The sequence below is a fragment of the Mus pahari genome, chromosome 9 (assembly GCF_900095145.1).
Source record: "Mus pahari chromosome 9, PAHARI_EIJ_v1.1, whole genome shotgun sequence".
Lineage (NCBI taxonomy): Eukaryota > Metazoa > Chordata > Mammalia > Rodentia > Muridae > Mus > Mus pahari.
Window position 1 is genome coordinate 40,217,573 of NC_034598.1, and position 20,734 is coordinate 40,238,306.

At 44.7% G+C, this 20,734-nt stretch overlaps 1 protein-coding gene across 1 annotated transcript; it reads left to right on the forward strand.

Moving 5' to 3' along the window:
- Positions 1 to 116: 116 nt before the first annotated feature.
- Positions 117 to 15,730, forward strand: Snrpd3 (small nuclear ribonucleoprotein D3 polypeptide). Its single transcript, XM_021204547.2, has 4 exons — positions 117 to 702; positions 1,867 to 2,014; positions 12,492 to 12,684; positions 15,502 to 15,730. The coding sequence occupies exons 2-4, from the start codon at positions 1,889 to 1,891 to the stop codon at positions 15,561 to 15,563; spliced, it is 381 nt and encodes a 126-aa protein (XP_021060206.1). The 5' UTR covers positions 117 to 702; positions 1,867 to 1,888; the 3' UTR covers positions 15,564 to 15,730.
- The last annotated feature ends 5,004 nt before the right edge of the window (positions 15,731 to 20,734 follow it).

A 20,734-nucleotide genomic window follows, 5' to 3' on the forward strand; every position in this document is an offset into this window, starting at 1 on the left:
CACCCCCACTTCTCCTTCCAGACCCCGCTACCCGCAGGTCCTTCCCTGAAACGCTCCGGGGCCCCGCCCCCTTCCCGAGCCCGCTCCGCCCCCTTCCCGAGCCCCGCCCCCAAAGCCCTTCCGGCAGCGACGTGGGCTCCCCTACGCTCTCCCTCCACTAGGTCTGTTCTGCAGACTCAGATGGAAGCTCTGGTCCTCCGCAGTGCCTCATCGAGACTCCAGGGAACACTTTCCCGACTCCTTTTAGGTCTTCTTACCCAGACAAGGAATAATGAGAGTTCGCAGGGCTCAGTGCGTCCCTTACCTGCCAGTGGCCGGATCCAAAGCTTAAATCCCTAGCCCAAGCCTCACTTCCTGCCTCCCCAGAACACTGGGCTCAAGCCCAGATACCGCCCAATCCGTCACTACAGTACTCAGTAAGCGTGGGTCACCATGGGCCGTTGTTGGGCTCGAGGATTGGAGTTTCCGGCGGTCCCCTGGGCCCTCTCCAGTGCCGGAACTATTGTGCTAGATCCCCGGTTTCCCCAGCCGGCTAAGTGAGAGTGAAGGGCAAGTAGGCTTAGAGGAAAGGGAGGGGCCTGCGCAAGGCAATCTGGGAGCGCGTGGTATTCGTGCTTGTCGGGCCCGTCGTTTCCTCGCCTCTCGCCTTCGCCTTCTAACGTTTGTGCCAGAACCGGGGGGAAAAAAGCCTGCAGCTAATTGGTGAGGAGAGGCGGCTAACGGGAGAGAGGAGGCCAGGGCTGCCCCAGAGGGTTAGGAGCTGGAAGGGCCGCTGCGGAGGAGCTCAGCGGGGCTTAGCGGAGGGCGGGAAGCCAGGGCCTATCCAAAGCGAATCTCCCGAACCCTTGGACAGTTAGTAATTTACGCCTAGTCTGCACGTCCCGTGCCTTCCCGGGTCACCGGTTTTCGATGTTTACGGGCAGTTATTTCTTGCTAATTACCTCCTTTCCTTTTTGGATCATCATTTTCAACGTCCCTTTCATCCCTGCCTCCATTCTCATTCCTGCACTGGCCCTCTTTTCCACGCTGCTGCAGAAGTTTAAGCAAGTTGCCCTGCTATATGTTCGATCCACTTTGTAGATGATACTCATTTTTTTTTTGAACCGTTGGCTATCCTGCAGTGTTTCCCTACCATTTTCAGCACGGAAAGCCACACTAACGTTGAAAGCCGCGGTTCCTCACCGAGAGAGACTGTGTTTAGCATCCTTACAGTCTTCTCATGCAAATAAGTGGTGTGCTCCGGTCTTGAGTCGTTTCCTATCTCAGCATGTTAAAAGCCCTGTGCATAGTCTTTGTCTTTTAGTGGGACTTAAGTCGAGCGTTTTCCCTATTTTCCCTGCGTGATGTGCATTTCCTGTTTATAGCACTGTAGCCTTGACAGTTTTGGTCTGCTTTTTGGTGGGGAGTCAAAAGCTGAATTGAAAAGCACAAGCTCTTTTCCCTAGATTGCTCGGGGTTCAGGTCTATATGTACTATCAGGTACTGTAACCTTTATCCAAATGCACTTGCTGACTACTTGGAGTAGTACTGGTGTGCCTGAGAGACTGAGTTTGCTTTTATTTACATTTTGTTTAACTCCGTGTAAACAGTGATTACTTCGGGTCTATATCATAGTCATCTTAATGACTATAAAGGGTCATATGTCTGGGATGAGAAAGGGGGTACTCTTTGTCCCCATCGGCTTTCTTTGTCCAGCTTACTATCCTTCCCTACCCTACATGTTGCACTAATTTCCCATGGTGGTTCCTTTAGGCCAAGAGCCACACTCCTTCCACAGGAAATGCAGCTCTTGTCATCATTTATAAAGCCTGTGACATGCCAGTCCTGAAACTCTGAAAGATAACTATTGTCTGTCTTTCCCTGTAGCACGGGGAAGAGTTCTGCCAAGATGTCTATTGGTGTGCCGATTAAAGTCTTGCACGAGGCTGAAGGCCACATAGTGACGTGTGAGACCAACACCGGGGAAGTATATCGAGGGAAGCTCATTGAAGCAGAGGACAACATGAACTGTCAGGTATCCTGCTTTGCATGGGGGCTGGGCAGGAACTGTGGCTTCTGTCCTGGGGGTAGAAAGGTGTACTTGGAGGTCTTGAAGTTATTCTCACCAAACAGTTATTAACTAAGTGCTTATTACCTGTCAGGCGTTCTTACAGGCTCTGAGATTGTATGTCAGTATAGACTTAGCCTTGAGGCAGGAAAGTCTTTTGACAGCCTGTGGTTGTACATGTATATCCCACCCAGCACTTGGGAGGCTGAGGTAGGTTCTCAAGTTCAAGGCCAGTATGGGCTTTCTAGCAAGACGACACTGCTTTTGGTGGGGAGTCAGAGTGCTGAATTGAAAGCACAGTCTCTTCCTAGGTTTCTCTGGGGTTAGGTCTGTATGTACTATCAGACAGCCTTTAGCCAAATACAGTTGCTGGGTACTTGTCTATAAAACAACCATTATGTTTAACTTTTCCTGTCTCATCTCTTAGTCAGGTTCAGAGCCAGTGTCTGCTTCCCAGCACAGTTTATAATTTGCAGACTCTTATGCTCACATGTTGTGTGCATTTACAAAACAGGGAATGGTGGTGAACACAGATCTCTGTGAGTTCAAGGTCAGCCTGCCCTACAAAGCAAATTCCAGAATAGCCAGGGCTGTTACACAGAGAAGCAAAAACAAAACAGTGAGTGTGCGTGGGTGCATGGAGCATGAGCCTGGAGGGCAAGGCAGTAAGCAGCATTCCTCTGGAGTCTGCTGCAGTTCTTGCCAACTTGAATCCTGCCTTGGCTTCCCTTAATGATGAACTGTGATCCCAACGTGTATGCCAAATAAACTCTTTCCCCTCTCCCCCCACGTTACTTTTGGCTGGGATGTTTATTAGAGCAATGGAAAGCAAACTAAAACAAGAGTTGGATGGTGTGTGCATTTATGTCCTCCTTCCCCTCTGCTGGGAATGCAACCAGTGCCTCAGGCAACAGAGGTTAAGCACTCTCCCACTGAGTTACACCATTTGCCAATTGGGGGTTGCTTTTGAGATGAGTTCTCTCTGTGGATCCCAAGCTGGTCTTTAATGCTCAATCCTCCTGCCTCAGAGTCAATTCCGTAATTTTAGGTAGGGGCTATCCCACCCAGCTGTGAGGCTTTCTGAAGTCCTGTGCTACTTGGTTTCCTTCCAAAGGACGGTCCTGAGAGGTGCGGCTGGTTTAGTGCTGTCAAGGTCCTGACCTGACGTGGTCTGCCTTTGTAAAGAGCCACTTTCATGGGTCCAGCCCTCTCACTTAGAATGTCTTTTGTCTATTTTAGGACGTTTAGGTTTTTAGTTGAATGAAAGATTTCAGACAATGACTTAGTTTATTATGCTGCTTTGTGTAAAAAAAAGGGGGGGGGGCTGGTGAGATGGCTCAGCAGGTAAGAGCACCCGACTGCTCTTCCGAAGGTCCTGAGTTCAAATCCCAGCAACCACATGGTGGCTCACAACCATCTGTAACGAGATCTGATGCCCTCTTCTGGAGTGTCTGAAGACAGCTACAGTGTACTTACATATAATAAATAAATAAATCTTTAAAAAAAAAAACTTGCTGATTTTTAAAGATCTCAGACAGTCCAAATATAATGTGTAAGAGTTTATTTGACATACACATCCTAAACTGAATTTGTCTGACTAGATGACTCTGGTCTTCTCAGAAGTGCAGCCCACATGATCTTGGTGTTACCAGGTTGCAAGTTGGAAAGTAGTATGTCTTGTGGGTGAGTTTTGTGTCTCCCTTAAAACCTCTGCTCCCTTAAAATGAGTGATAAACTAATGGGTGAATGTGCATTGTGATTTTCTTACAGAGTGTGAACACTCGCATCTCTCTGGGACAGATGGCTCCTACAGGTTCCCCTGCTGTCTCCTTTCTTGCCCCGTCCTCTAGAAGTGAGGACATCTTCCAAACACCTTCCCTGCATAACATTTTCTTATAAACTTGGGGCAGTGCTGTGCATGCTAGTACACACAATCCCAGCACTTGAGAAAACTGAGGCTCGAAAAAAAAAAAAAAAAAAAAAGACTGAGAGACAGAATATTAGCATATCACAAAGATTTGGGAACATGAGAGGATTCCATTTCTTTCCCATGAATATTGACACATATAGACTTCTTTACTTGTGTCGCCTTGTGTATATTTTAATTAGAAAAATGATGTAGTGGGATGTTTTTGCAGTGCTAGGAGTAGAATCCAGCAAGTACTCTGTCTACTCAGCTATGACTCTATCCCTTTTTGTAGTAGCTTCACAGTAGGAAGTGGGCCATGTGCCACTAAGCTTGATTAGAAAGTTAGAAAGCCAGGCAGCTAGTACTTGACTGAAAACCTGAATTCCTGTGCATCTAATAAAGGCACATTCAGGTGTGAAACCAGGCAGAGAGAAATCATTTTGAGATACATGAGATACGGATTTCTCTGGCATTCAGATCTAGGAGATCCTATTAAGTGATGATCTTAAGTGCTAGAGATGGTTCAGAGGTTAGGAGCACTCACTGCCTTTTCTTTAAGAAGGCCTAGGTTCAATTGTCAGCACCCACATAGCAGGCAGCTCATAGCCACCTATAACTCCAGTCCCAGGGAATCTGATGTCCTCTTCTGACGTCTGCACACTTGCATACATACGATGGTGGTGGTGGTGTTGTTGTTGTAATGATCTCACCAGCATCACGGTGTAAAATCTGCTTTCTTTTAGGGTCCCAAGATCCTTGGCACTTGGTAAGGAAGCATTGTGCCATTGAGCCACACACCTAGAACTTGGTTGCTTGAGCATAGCTTTGTCATCGCATATTTGTGTCGTTTGAAAGTATAGCGTGGATATGCGTGAAATCTGATGAGCTCCCAGAAAGGGAACCTAGTGGGTCAGACACACTTGGGCATCTGGGCTTGGACGGGAAGACTGAGATCTTTGATCTCCTACTGCATGTACTCCCACCACTTAAGGTGGACGTGTGACATTAGCTGGGTAATGTGCCATATTCCAGGTAGATAGAAGTGATCAGAAGTCCTTGTGGTTTTTCCACATGTTAGCTAATTTTTGTAGCAGATGTAGGGGACCCCCCAGTCTCTTTCCCATCTTCAGAATGTATGACTTAGAATTAGAGGCTCCTCAAATGGAGCAGTCTTGTTTTTAGCTCTGTCTAGTAACCATAGCCTGAAGCATTTGTCTTAGTAGTTATCAGAGGGAAAAACTAAGGTTTTCTTCAAAATCAGAAGAAAAGATGTAACCACAGGCTTTTCCACCCTTGCCCATGTTCCTGAAATGACAACTCTAAAACTGAATTATTTGTGAATAATTGCCTAAGCCAAATGCTAGCTCGTAACTCAGTTATCTAGATTATTCTATTTTAAGTCCTGCCTCGTGGGTAGTTATCTCTCAAGTTCAAGCGACCTTCTCCATCAGCATCAGTGTTTGGGGTGAATCTCTTCTTCACCTGACTTCACCTGACTATCCCGGAATCCCTTCTCTCTCCGCAATTCTCACCTCCTATTTCCTGCCTCAGCTCATTGGCCAGTCAGCTTTTTATTGATAGGTGGTGTTTTCATGCAGTACACATGAGATTGTACAAAAGATTTCTTAGGAAATCTAAAGTCAGATATTCAATAAATATTAAAAGTCAGAAGGAGTTGGGAGTATAGCTTAGTGACACTGCTTGCTTAGCATACCTAACACCCTGGAGTCTGTTCATAATATCACACACATAAGGTTTTTAAAGATGTTTAAAGCTAGGTTGGTGAGCTGGCTCAGTGGGTAAAGGTACACTTGCCAGCAAGCCTGACATACAATCCCCAGAGCCCACGCTGCAAAGGGAGAAAGTTGATTCTGACCACCACATACTTAACCTATGGTGTGCGTGCATATGCCCACACATATACATATTTTTTAAAAAGAGAAAAACTCTTAAAAGCTTTAAGGGGACATTTTGAGCCTCTTGAAGTTTGGCCCACTGAAAGCCTGGAGAACTGCTGAGCCATCTCTGCAGGCCGGCTTTTGGTAGTTTCCTAGGCATGAGGTAGGGGGTAGTTTTATTTTATTCATCTCTCAAACCCAAGACAGTTCTTAAATGCATTGACTCCTATCTCACCTCTCAGAGGTATTGTGATCACACGTGTGTACCATCATGACCAGCTTCTTAATTTATCTATAAGTTTTATATGTCGGTATGCCCTTATTGGTAATTATATGTGCAAATTCTTACTTACAGATGACACTAGTAATCCAACTCTGAAAACAGTTGAAAGTGCTCTTGAAGAGGACTTAGCTGGGCTGCAAATTAGTGTGTTTTTCCTGGAAAAACTGTATCTTGATACAGTGATGGTGCCTCCAGTTCATAATGATAGACAAAGTTATGTTGTTGCGTGACCCTTTCAGTGTTGTGGGTTTTTTTTTCCTTTTTTAATGACTAGTAATGATTTATTGGTTAAATTATCAATCATGGAGAAACCTGATAACAATATATAAGAAATGGATTAGTTCACCAGAAACTGGCTCGAAGATACTGACTTTAATGACTTTAACAAAATTTAGTTTGTCTAGCAAGCTCCTGTTATCACTGCTAGACAGTAAATCCCCAGCAGCTATCCAAATCCATTCCTTTCTTGGCAGTAGGTGCTAGGACTCCCAGAGCACAGGTGAGTGAGTTCTCTTAGGGTTGCAGTTGCTAACCCAGCACCATGGTTCCAGTCTTAGGACTCAGAAGCAGCTGGACAGAAAATAGGGAGAAGGGGAGATGCTGGAGACCTAAAGCTAACTCAACTTCTGGCCTGTGCTGGATCTGAGGCAACACGCAGGGTCTTAGACCAAAGAGGAACACGGCTTTGGATGGGGCTATGAAAGAGGCAGGCCCCCCAAGACGGAATTGAGGGGTCCAGAATGCAGTACCAGACGGACATCAGGAGCTAGGGCGCTTCTTGGCTTCTAGGTCATAGTTCTGAGCCAGATATATTCCAACCGTGTTGCCCAAAGTAAAGTAAATCCAAGCGGGAACTGGAGCATGATGTTGGTGGGGCAGTGTTGTTTTTCATACAGAATAAGGAAAACTCTGAGGTCCAGTATCTGCTAATAGAGCTAAAATAAGTTGTATAATTAAATTCACAGTGTAGCAGACTTTGAATTTCTGACACAGTGTCTCCACATCCCAAATACAGGATTGTAGACATGTGCTAAACATGCCTGTTTTGTTTGGCTTTTCATTGTTTATAGAGTATTTTATTAGTTTCTATAATCAAATATACATAGATAAAATGTTATAGTTAACACAGTGTGTTGCCCTTGTACAAATGGAGAAAAATTATGTTTAACATTTCTAGACCCATGTGGCTGTTAATTTCTCCTAATAGTCTTTTTTCTAATTTATTTATTTTATGTATATGAGTACGCTATAGCTTTCTTCAGATACACCAGAAAGAGGGCATTGGATTCCCATTACGGATGGTTGTGAGCCACAGTGTGTTTGCTGGGATTTGAACTCAGGACCTCTGGAAGAGCAGTCAGTGCTCTTAACCGCTGAGCCATCTCTCCAGCCCCGTGGCTGTTAATTTCTATCCAGTGCCAACTCAACACATGAAAGCAGAATACGTTTCCAAAGTTGACAGAGCAACTAAGGTTCTAAAACTCAAAGCTTACTTCTGTTTATTTAAAAACAAATATCAGCACGTTCTACAGCACCAGCTTTCCCAGGGCCTGCAGTTATCTGTAACCGTGGCTGGCTTTTTGTGGTCTAAGGGATCAAACCTAGAGCTTCTCTCATGCTTGGCAAGCTCTCCACCAGCCTGTGTAGCTCAGGAGGCTGAGGTGGGAGTCTGAGGCCGCTTTAGGCATCATAAAGAGACCCTTTCTAGTTTTAAAAGCAATAACTTTTTAAAAAGAAAATGATAAGCTTGTATGCCAGTAAACATAATTTAAGGAGGGTAGCAGACAAGTGTATTTCACCATAAATCAAGAGAGAAAGTTCTCAATGATTTGTGTGGGAGAGTGGCAAGGTCAGTGGTTCTATAGAAACTAAAATGACACTTTGGAAACCACAAGGGCACTGTTTGATCTATCTGCTTGGTTGTTACCAGCCCCTCTGTAGATAAATGATGCATGAATTTGAGCATTACCTTACAAATATTATAGCCTACAAGAAACTTATCCAGGATTAGGTTGCTTAGAAAAAGCAAAACACTGTGGTAACTAACACCAGCAAAGTTTGAGATTTCTCAATGCAATGTATTTTTAAGATAAGAGTTTCACTGTGCAGCCCTGTCCATCCTGAAACTCAGGGTTTTCTGCCTCGGCTCCCCAGTCACTGGGACTGTAAATAAAGGGCGCCTTGCCTGGCTATGAGATTAAATTTCTGTAGATAACCTAAGCTCTTTAGCTTGGGGGAGGGGGGGATTGGTGTTCAGGCTATATGAATTGTTTTCAAATGAGTTATGTTCTTTGCACTGCTTTGTACTATTAACAGTTTTATGTGTTTCCTGAGAACTAATATAGGTCAAATCATTTGATAGTGGTGTAACATTATTGGCAACTAATGTATATCCACTGTGTGTGTGTGTGTGTGTGTGTGTGTGTGTGTGTGTGTGTGTGTGTGTGTGTGTAAAATTATCCTTAACTGTGTGTACAGTTTTAACATGTTGACAATCCTGGCCATACAGAAGAAAAAACCACTTCTGCCGCACCTCACAACAGGGATCTCTTCTGACACTGGATATGAGAGTTTGCCCACGTGCCAAGAAGTCAGTTGTGTAGTGCTGACCAGTTGGGTGTGCCCTCGTGTAGCTTAGCTCTGGTGCTTCAGAGAGAAAGTGTCAGGTATCTGGTTGAAGGCTCAACCCTCAAGACTGTCTGTCCCCTCTTTAGATACCAATGAAAGTCCCAGTTTATTTTAACCTGGGCTCTGTCTGAGCAGGCAAAAGTCTGTGTCCCTACAGTCCCTCCCTTAGTTTTTTGTTTTGTTTTGTTTTTTTGTTTTTCGAGACAGGGTTTCTCTATGTAGCCCTGGCTGTCCTGGAACTCACATTGTAGACCAGGCTGGCCTTGAACTCAGAAATCCGCCTGCCTCCTTCCTTAGTTTTGTTTTGTTGTTGTTGTTGTATTTATTTATTTATTTGTGGTTTTTCGAGACAGGGTTTCTCTATGTAGCCCTGGCTGTCCTGGAACTCACATTGTAGACCAGGCTGGCCTTGAACTCAGAAATCCGCCTGCCTCCTTCCTTAGTTTTGTTTTGTTGTTGTTGTTGTATTTATTTATTTATTTGTGGTTTTTCGAGACAGGGTTTCTCTGTATAGCCTTGGCTCTCCTGGAACTCACTCTGTAGACCAGGCTGGCCTCCAACTCAGAAATCCTCCTGTCTCTGCCTCCTAAGTGCTGGGATTAAAGGCATGCTCCACCCCTGCCCAGCCCTTCCTTAGTTTTGATCAGCCTTTGTTTAACCAGCTCAGCATTCAGGGAAGTACATTTACAGGTATTTGTACACTAGGACTAAGGATACACATGTCAAACAAGACCTGAAGACTCAGTTTCCATGCCTCCTCATGATACACCACCCTCCAGGAATTTCCATGTGTTCTGCTATCTGAAACTTCTCTAAAGTATGTTTTATGGAAACATAATTGAATAGATGGGGCTGAAATATAGATAATCATGTAAAAAAAAAAAGTGATTTGAAAAGAAAACAACAGTAGATCTCATTCTAACAGGCTAAGTGGGCAGACAGGACTTAGTACTAGGAATGGAAAAATCCAGGGCCTTGCACGTGGTAGATAAGTATCTGCCACTGACCATATCCCAGCCCAGGCATTACTCTGTCTGAAATGAAGGTCATGGGGATTTACTTACAGACAATTCCAGAACAGAACAGAAAGACAGATCAGAATTAGTTTTTCTTAATTCTAGCTTTTGTGGACTATCTTAAAAAGGTGTACACTTTTAGTCCCAGCACTCAGAAGTGGGAGGCAGTCAGATCTCTGAGTTCCAGGACAGCCAGGTCTACACAGAGAAACTGGCCTCAAAACAAAACCAAAAAGAATTAGGAGGTCAGAATCAAGGACAAAACACTATATTCTACACACCAGCATTACTTCACAATCCTACATTGTGCTTTTCTCCGCCTTGGCCCATAGATGTCATTTTAGTTGAATATCTAGTCTGTGTTGCTTATTGTGGCTGGCTATAAGTATTTTAGATAAACATATTGCTTAAGAAATGAGCAGGCAGCAGGCCTTACCTGGGACTGTGTAACCATTTGTCCAGTAGCAGGACAGGGATGCATTAGAACAGTAACAGTTTGGTGCTGGAATATTTGTCAGATGACATTGAGAACCCATCATAGGACATTGGTAGAAGCACCTAGTTTAAGGCTTGTTGGATCTGTATGACAGCCTTGTGGAGATTTTCAAGGCACAGTGGAGAGATGCTGAGTGGGGAGGAAGATGAGGCTTAATGATTATACATCTCAAAAATAGACACCATAAATCAGATTAGACATTCCTGGGTTTGTTATATCTTGGGTAGTTGAGACACCATTTAGATGTGCTTTGCCCTGTTTAATTGTGGTTTTTAACAGCTCTAGGAAAGTAGTCTGTTCCACTTCAAGGTAGGGAGTAGTACAGTCAGATAGTCAGATAGACCTGGGTTTGAACTTAACAAATCACACGAAGGCAGTGTGACTTTGTGCAGGAGGATGGAGTGAGTAAAGGATGGACCTTCAAGAACAGATCTGCATCTCACAGGTTGTGTCTCCTGTAGGGTTTCATGGTCTAAAACCAGCCATTTGGGGCAGTACCTGCTGTCTGTATTCGTGCTCAGGAAACGCTGGTGGTTGTTATATTGTGTTTTCTCTAGTAGGGGAACTGGGACTCAGAAAATTCTTAAGATGTGTTCAGGGTTAAACCTGGAGGGTGGCAAACCCAGGTCTCACTGAAGGTCCTCAAGCCACTTGAGTGTGTCACAAATATGCCTGTGGAGTCACAAATACGCCTGGAGTTGAGGGGGTTGAGTGGAATCTGGGTTTTTCAGTTGGGTAAGCTAACCCATAACTACTTATTTGTGGTAGCAGAGGTTCTGGTACTTATCTAGGGGACTGTGGCAAGGACTTAGACACTGAGATTTTAAGGAACTGACTATAGGAAGCCTACATCTGGTTGGTTGGAAACCGGGGCCCTCTTGTCCTTGAATGTAGAACGGGAACAGTGGTTTGCAATCCTAGAAATGATTCCTATTGCTCAGATATAGTGGGGACAGCCTCAGAGCTTTGATGGATTTTGGTTTTCGTTTTCACATTGGTGTTCAACAGAAACCACCTGGCCCTTCAGAAGGAGCGAAGCATAGAAGCCAGTCCTGGGAGACAGTGCCCCGAAGATGCTTGTTAAGTAGATTAATCCAGTATTAGAAAGATAGCTGTTTTCTCTCAATTGTGGTTCCTAGATTTTATACTCACATAAAATGATGTATGTATGTAGAAAATGAAAGTGGAAGTTGAGTTCTTTGTTGGAGGTAAGGTAAGGGGCTACCAGTGAGGAGAAGAGGCAAGAAAAGAAAGGGGAGGGGAAGTGGGTAGGGAAATAGATCCAATGTACAGTAACAAAATACATGATTTAAATTTTGTAAGAAATCTGGGAGCTGCACATCTTTGCAGCATGGTTTACCCACTCTAGATAAAGCCTGGTCCTTTCTGCCCACAGGAAAGCAATGAAGTAGTTGTGGTAAGAGTGGCATGTTGTGGGCTTGGTGCTGGCAAGTTTATATCACTTTCCTGTTCACTGTAGATCTCCTGACTGGGCTCAGATTCCTCCTTCCCTTCATCCTACGCCTACTCATGTTGGCACATTTGTCCTCCCAAAATTCTGCCTTAGCCCTGTTAGGCATTTCTCCACCCACACACTTGAGTGCTCCATCCACTCTCTGAAAGTCCTCAGTACTGTCCAAGTATGCTGCTTCAGTCCACGCTGAAAGCTCCTGCTTGGGTCTTCCTCTCCTTGTGCAGTCTGGGAGCAGGCTCTACCATGTCACTTCTCAGTCCTAGTCTAGTCACCCACCTTCCTAATGTATGCTGAGTCAGAACTATGTCTGCTGCATATGTTTGACCCTGAAGATGCCTTTCCAGCTGGAGTGCCAGCAGGTCCATGAGGCTGCACTTTAGACATGGACTAAGGAAGGCTTTATCACCTGTCACAGCCTGACCCAGGCGGATGCAAGCTGGGGCTCTGCATCTCAGCTTAGAGTTGCAGCATGTCAGTGGTCTGATGTGGGTTGTGTTTGATCGTAATCTGTAAAAATGGGAGAACTCATATTTGCACCTGCCATTTCTGTGAAGTGTACAGTCCCTGATGCATACAGGAAGCGCCAGCCATTGCTAGGGTAGTTCACCCGCATTGTCTGCTTCTTTTCTTGATGCTGGCATCAGGCCTTTTATTTCTAAACTTAATCCAGTTAAGGCTCTCTGGCTTTGTGTGTGCTCCAATGCTTTGATCTTACAAATAAACTGGTGACTCCCTTCTAGATGTCCAACATCACAGTCACATACAGAGACGGTCGAGTGGCACAGCTGGAACAGGTGTATATACGTGGCAGCAAGATACGATTTCTGATTTTGCCTGACATGCTGAAAAATGCACCCATGTTAAAGAGCATGAAAAATAAAAACCAAGGCTCAGGGGCCGGCCGAGGAAAAGCTGCTATCCTGAAGGCCCAAGGTAGGTACCCTCAGCCGGCTTTAGAATTACTACATACCTTGTTTCTTTTAGGGAAAGCCCTGTTGTTGCATGGGGATGAGTGAATCTAACTCGCTGCTGTACCCTGTCCTGATCTGTCCCCAGGAGTGAGAAATCATTGATAATGGGGCCCTTCCCTGTTACCTTTCTTGTCTTACTTGATCCTATCACACAGTTTAGTGTAAAATCCAAAATCTCAAGCAAGGTATGATGGCTCGCACCTATAATTCCAGCACTTAAGAGGCTGAGGCAGAAAGAATACAGTGAATTGGAGGCCAGCCTGAGCTACATATATATAGCAAGACTTCGGAGAGACAACCAGAGAGAACCCTGTCTAAATCATACAATCTATAGTGAAGGTCCCTCCATCTCGGAAATTCTATCCAAGACTGGGCAACTTGCTCTGGTCTAGTGAGGATATGGATTAATGCCTGAAAATGTTCAGTAGCATTTCCAGAACTATGTGTGACACACACAAAAGACATGTGCATGCACGCGCGTGTGCACACACACACACACACTCGCACACTTTTTTCCTATTCACCCAAGACAGAAAGGGTAACAAGTGAAGATATACCTGCACTTAGGTCTTGATAAACCAATGAGCTATTAGGGTTGCTCAGGAGCATGGTGGATTTTGTGGCTTCACTGGAGCCAGTCAGTTAGCCATCCACTTTGTCTGTACTTACCACCTCCCAAGACAGCAGCGTGAGGGTAGGAGAGTTTGTCAGGAAGGTGAGGGTCTGCTCTGCCTTACCACAGCTGCTGTGATCTCATGGTGTAGACTGCCGTGTCATGTCTGGGAAGTAATGCTCTGCCATAGCAGTACAGAGACGATGTGCTGACTTCTAATGCCTGCACATGTTCCAGACAGGTTTGAGCTTCAGGTACCCAGGCTGGAACAACCTTGACCTTCTAGCACTCCTGTCTCTACCTCCCAAGGGCTTGTGCAGACCACCTGGTTTATGGATGAACATGGGGTCTCAACAGGCAGGCATTTTATGAGCTGAGTTGCACCCCAGCCCTCTAGTTAGCACCATCTTGTTAATTTTTGTTTATTCTCTAAAACTGTGAATTAGCTTATTTGGGGGGTTGGAGCAGATGTGGAGATCAGAGGACAACTTGCCCAATTGCAGGGATTAAGCATAGTTTGGCGGGATTTGCAACACATGCCTTTACTTACTGAAATGTCTTGCCATCCCTTATTCACACTTTCTTTTGTGTTTTACATAAATATTTTTTAAGATTTTATTTACTTATATGAGTACACTGTAACTGTCTTCAGACCCACCAGAAGAGGGCATCAGATCCAATTACAGATGGTTGTGAGCCACCATGTGGTTGCTGAGAATTGAACTCAGGACCTCTGGAAGAACAGTGCTCCTAACCACTGAGCCATCTTTCCAGCCCCTCACATTTTCTTAAACTTGACAGTAAATCCCTCCTTTGACACATGCCAGCAGTTATGACCACACTGTCCCCCAGAGACTTCTTAGCTGCTCTTGGAGGCTAGCCTAATTATGGCTTGCATTTGAGTCTCTGAAAAATTCTGCCACATTGTTAGGCACAAAAGCATAGTCCTAAGCAACTGCGTTGGTGTTGGAAAAAAGATCTTAGGGTGTGATAGGCCCGGGTCCTCCACAGCAGCATATGTTAATGTTTTATATGGGGGTAGGTTCTGTGCTTAAAGACAAAATAGTTTAGGGGGTAGGGGCGGGGGGGTTGGTTGATTGGTTGGTTTCTTTTGTCTTAAGACTTCGAGAAAAAAAGTTGATAAAATCTTTGACCAGTGTTGGCTTGGTGTTAAAGGCAGTTGTCACACAAGCCTGACAGAAGTTGTCCTCTGACCTCTACGTGCATACTACACCACACACACACACACACACACACACACACACACCACAAACAAATAAGTAAAATGCTAAAAAGAGAAAATGTTTCCTTTGCCTCCGAGAGAGCTGCTCTTGCTATCATGGTGAGGCTAAACTGTCCATCTTAACCAGTCACATTACTGTGCACTTCAGGCAGTGAGTTGGCCCAGGCCTACTGACTACACACAGCCCTGAGCCACCTGTGCCTTTCCCAACCCCTTGCTCTTATCAGCAAGTTGTGTAGGTTCCCATCAGTCTCTGAAAGAGCAGAGAAGAATGAGACTTGTTTTGTCAGTCCACAGACTTTCCTGAGTGACCTTTAGAGCTTCTAGCCTCCTAGGTACATTGGGTCATAGAGTGGAAGTGTTGTGCATCTAAATGGGTAGTGTTTTGTTTTTGTTATTAAGCATTTCTTTCATGCAGAAAAACTCAAAAGAATACCCAGAGTAGAAGTCAGAATTAACAGATGCTATGCTAGCACTTAGGTGTCTGTGTTTCAGAGTTTCAAAATTGAACTGAGAACCAGGTTGGTATAGCTCAGTGGGTAAGGAGCTTATCCCACTGTGTGTGTACCTGAGCTCAGTCTATGTGTGGTAGGGCCTGCTTGTAACCCTAGGACTGACAAGACCAAGATAGAACCCTGGACTTCCTAGCCGGCCGGTCTAGCCTGCTTGGCAAGGTCCAGGCCAGTGACAGACCTGTCTAAGGAAACGGTAGTGATGGTCCGTGAGGAACAGACTGCTGTGCTGTCACCTCCCACTGTGACACCAGTTTTCAGTGCCAACTTCCACTCTTTCCTCCTCACTGCATGACAAGTAGTGATTTGGGGTAATGTTGGTCCAGGCCCCTTCCAGGCTGATGCCCAGGCTTCAGCTGGTGCTGTTGTGAGCATCCCAGCCTCCCTGACCTCTCTTCTTCTTTGTTTCAGTGGCCGCACGAGGGAGAGGACGTGGGATGGGACGTGGGAACATCTTCCAGAAGCGAAGATAATATTCTCCATTGAAGAAAACTTTGTCCTTTCTTCTCTTAGATTATTGCAGGGGTGTTTTGGGGGGAGGGGGTATTACATGTGCATATGTCCTAGGTTTTCTTTTGATATTTTCTTTTTTTTTTCAGAGAAACTGTTAAGCTAAATAAAATTTGGTGGTTTTGTGGTTTGTGTGAGGCTTTTTGTTGTTTTGTTTTTAAGGGAATAAGAACTGTGTGTTCATGTTTGTAGTTTGCTTTGGCAGCTGGTTAGAATCTGACACCTTTGGACGTGTGCTGGGGAGATGCCAGCACTTTTCAAACAGCAAAGAGTTCAAGCACTTTTCAGGCCACTTTCTAGTTGAACGAAGAAAAGCCTAACTCAGCGAGAAACCCTGTGTTACACATACACTCAGTATGGCACTTTCCCAGCTAACCTGACAACACCAGGCCACCTGACCTGTGAAGGTGACTCATGCTCTGATAGTAATCATAGTGTCTCAGCATTTGACAGCTCCTGAGGGACCCCTGTCTGTAGCTACTCATATTCAACTTGCTCCACACAGTGTTGTGAGCATCTCTGCATTGGTAAGCACACTAATTTTTTAAGGATTATTTTATTATGTATATGGCGTTCTGCTTGCATATATACCTGCACACCAGAAGAGAGCACCATCATAGATGGCTGTGAGCCACCCTGTGGTTGCTGAGAATTGAACTCAAGACGGAACAGCAAGCAGTACTCTTAGCCTCTGAGCCATCTCTCCCAGCCCCTAGCACACTAATTATTATCAAAGGAAGGATAAGATGTACAAAGTGAGTGTTTGGCATAAATACAAATGGGGAAAACAGCCTGAATCATTCAACTCTTGGGAAGAAAGTGTTCGCTCTGGGATGTGCTGTAGTGGAACAAGGAGAGGGGTCAGTTACACACTGAGTGCTCTGCTGGCCAGTGCTCCTAACCTCGGAACCATCTCTTCAGCCCTCTTTGGTTTTTCTTGCACTTGGAATACTCTGGTGATTGCCTTGGCCTAATGGAGTCTGGGCCGTGGTTAGGGTTTGGGTGTACTCCTTCACTACAGCTTTCTTTCTCATTCAGTTTGATGCCAACTTTAATTTTTGTTTTTTGTTTTTTTTTCGAGACAGGGATTCTCTGTGTAGCCCTGGCAGTCCTGGAACTTGCTCTGTAGACCAGACTGGCCTCGAACTCAGAAATCCGCCTGCCTCTGCCTCCCGAGTGCTGGGATTAAAAGTACTACCACGCCCAACTTGATGCCAACTTCAATGGGTTGATTATTTGTTTTCTCTGCCAAGTTGACACGTCTCAAACTTAAGCCCCTGCAGCATGATCTGTCAAACCCCACCCAGTAGGCCACAACTCGCTTCACCAGCTTTTTATGTGGTGAAATGTTAACATCCTTACCCCCCGGCATTTACCCTCAACCATGGCTGTGGGTTGCCAGGGGCAGGGCGGCTGACACAGATTCTCTTTACATAGCCCTACTTGCTCTGTAAACCAAGTAGCCTCAGACTCAGATGCACATGCGTGGACTTCCTGAGTGCCATGGTTAAAGGTGTGTGCCACTATCCCCAACCAAAAACCAAAGCTTGAATTCACTCTAGCCTCTGCCTCTGCAGAATGTCATGCAGAAGAGATGGAGTGTGTCTTCATTTCTAACAGGATCCCTAGTATGTGTTGGAAACCATTTCTTTCAGGCTGGGCATGGTGGTATAGACCATAATCCCAGCACTTAGGCAAGTGGATCTCTGAGGTCAGGGCTTGCTACTTAATGACTTCAGACCAGCCTGGGTTAGACACTTTCCTCCCCTCCCAGAATACATATTTCTACATCCTTAGGGTTTTTTGTTATTCACTTAGTTACTGTTGAGGATGCCTGCCAGCACACATGTGAAAGTCAGAAGACAGCTTTTGGGAGTCAGCTCTCCCATCTTAGGAATCAAACTTAGGTTATCAGGGTTTACAGTGATTCTGCCCTCCCCCCCCCCCCCCCGCCGGCCCCAGTTTTGTGCACTATCTTGAATCCCCCATCACCTGTCTTCCTGATTGTAATTCTGCAACTGCCATCCGTGCTTGTTAGATCATGACTGGTTAAATTATTACTAGTGAGCCATGGAGTAGTGCTGAAAACCATTCCCTAGGAGTAAGTCCCTGTGTGCAGGCACCTGCTTGTTGTATCTTGCCTTTTATCTTGGCTTTAGTTCCAGTATATCCCTGGCTCAAAGACCTTGAGCCAACTGCTATCAGTTTTTTATCTGTCCAGTCTGAACTGGTTTACCCTGCTGGTGTCATCCCAAGTTCTTGCCATCCCCTTCCTCAGCTGTTTTCAGTGTAGGTTCTTTCTGTTGGTTTATTTTATTGTATTAATAAATGGTGCATGAAAAGTTTGTTTATTCCAAGGCTGCCTGTCTGAATTCTAAGTTAGAACCAGCACTCCATCCTATTGAATGATGTGTTCAGTAGGGAGACAGGACCAAACAACTGCTTGTCCTAGGTTGTAAAACAAAGACATACCCAAGTACAGATATTACCAGAATCCAACTTGGTGAACCAATAAATTGAATTAGGGTTATTTATAAGAATATGGGTGGAGGGTTACCTACAGGAGCAGAAAATGATAGGTGTAATTTACCCTAGCATGGGTTCTGACATACACCTGAAAACCTGGAGTGCGCAGCATGACCTGCAGAGAGCACAACAGATGGGGGAATGTCCTTTGTAGGCCGCTCACCTGGACTGCTCTGAGCCTCTTCCAGGCAACTCAGCTTGCCTAAGTGTGTTTCGGGAAGTAGAAGCATGGTGAATCTGGTCAGTATTGGGACTTTCTTTTAAGCCATTTGAGTTGTTCAGTTCCTGAACCTAAGGAGATTCCTGCAGGAAGGTTCTGAATCCCTCAAAAAATAAATCCCGTCTTGAGCTTCCATGCAAATAAAATGTTCTCCAAGAACTTTACTATACAACACTTCAGGCTTTGAAGGCATTGGTACTGTATGATTTTGTAGGTGTGAAATGTCACCACAAAGCACCCTTGAGACATAGTCCTTACCATGTGTTGTGCAAGTCCTTGGTGAACTCTTCAGACTGGATCCTTCCCTTTTCTGGGAAGCCTTTCTTGCCTTATTTGTTAATAATTTCCTTCTGTGGCATACCAGTAGCAGTCTGGGGACAACTTTTGGATTCTAGGGGTCAAACTCAGGTCATCAGGCTTGGCAGCAAGTACCTTTGCCCAGTGAATCATCTAGCCAGCCCAGCTTTCAATCCTTAGAAAATATTACCCCAAGGTGATTTTCTGAATGTACTGAAGTTTTGTTTCAAAGGTAATGTTCCTTGATGGTAGGGTCTTCTCTTTGGGAACATTGATGTGTTCGATGAGTTTTTCTTCTTTTTCTGTTTTTGGCATTCCTTGTAACAGGTTTTTAGCTTGCCTGACAATTATCAGTAATGTCAGTACTAATGATTGCTAATGTATGTGTTTATATTATTAATATGTATATGTAAAATATTAACAGGTAGGGTGGTCTAGTTGAACTTTGAGTGCTGAGGCATTGAAGCCAGGGCCTACACATGCTAAGGAAGTACTCAACCATTAAGCTAGAGCTCAGCCTTGTGTCTAGGCTTTTCTTGGGATAGACAAATTCTCTGGGGGACATGACAAGGGTAGATATGATGGTCTATACCTTTAATTGCACTTGCAAGGCAGAGGCAGGAAGATCTCTGTGAGCTTGAGGTCAGCTCAGTCTTTGTATGGAGTTCCAAGCTAGCCAGAGGTAAATAGTGAGACCCTCTCTCAAACAAAACTAAAAATAAGTAATTTTTTTTAATATATGTTTTTGGTTAGTGGTTGGTTTGGTTTGGTTTTGGTTTTTCAAGACAGGGTTTCTCTGTGTAATCCTGCCTGTCCTAGAACTCACTCTGTAGATCAGGCTGGCCTCGAACTCACAGAGGTCCACCTGCCTCTGACACCTAAGTTTTGGGATTGAAAGTATGCATCACCACTACCTGGCTAAAAAGAAGTTGTTTTGTTTGTTTGTTTGTTTGTTTTGGGTTTTTTTAAAGAATGAAAGCTGACACCATAGCACAGTAACTATTCCCTCCCCACCCCCAAAGACAACATGTAACATTGGTTCTGATCTCAACTGTTTTCCTATATACAGCAAAGTTTAGACTCCACCTGTGGTAACAACTATCCGAGCGTGAGAAGTTTCTTGCTGAATATCCCATATTTAAATTAAACATAGAATTTTGTTTTCTGCTATTGGCCAAAGCAAAAAAAAAAAGTAATTAAATTTACAAATGTCCCTGAAAAGAAAGCAGACAATACATGAAATTAGTTTTCAAATTTTCAGGCCTCCGATACTGAAGGAAACTAGTTCCTAATAAATAGGGGAGTTACAGACTATCCAGCTTAAGCTTTACGAAGAGATTCCACCCTGTGCACCCTAAAGCAAGGACTGGGCCTTTCTTGAGCCTGCTGTGAGGAAGAGTCAAAGTGAAGAAATAGAAGCCTGAGGAACCCAGGCTATCTGAAGGGTGGTCTCGAGTTCTGAGCAGAATATGGATCCACACATGATTGAGAAAGCAGGCTACAAGAAGTGGGAAAATCTATATATAGATCTCGGGTGCCGTCTTAGCTGTGGAGTTGTTGAAGGCTTGTGGCCTAGCAATACATTCTGGGAAGTTTTACCTGATAATCTCAGGGTTATTAGGCCAGACACAGAGGTGGATCATAGGTGGCCATTAAGCAGACCAAAGCTATATGGCAAAGATTTGGCTCTGTGTCTGACAGATTCCAAATCTCCACAGTTAATCTGTCTTGAATCTTTAATGCAAGTATGGTGCAGGATTTTTCTGGAAAGCACAGTTCACCTGGAGAAACACCAAGGTTGAGTCAGGAAACAGCTGGGACCAGGGGACACTGGCTTGAGGCCCCGACAGTGTGGTTTCTGTGTGAGACAAGTTTAATCTCAGTGGTCTCTGAGTAGCATGAGTGGGCTTCAACTTTGGACCTGGCTTTGTGTACAGTTTAGATAAAGAAAGGGGATGGATCTCGGATTGGTTGGTTTGCATATGAACAAAACACTGTCAGGCCTGTTGTTTGCAATCGTTAGGAGGTAGCTAAGAGGTGCTCTCCCTTCTCTCTCTCTCTCTCTCTCTCTCTCTCTCTCTCTCTCTCTCT

Bases quoted from the DNA above. Each gene is read 5' to 3' on its own strand.
- Snrpd3 (XM_021204547.2), top strand. From the start codon at position 1,889: ATGTCTATTGGTGTGCCGATTAAAGTCTTGCACGAGGCTGAAGGCCAC. The intron at 2,015-12,491 runs GTATCCTGCTTT...ACTCCCTTCTAG, and splicing joins AGGACAACATGAACTGTCAG to ATGTCCAACATCACAGTCAC. The intron at 12,685-15,501 runs GTAGGTACCCTC...TCTTTGTTTCAG, and splicing joins TGCTATCCTGAAGGCCCAAG to TGGCCGCACGAGGGAGAGGA.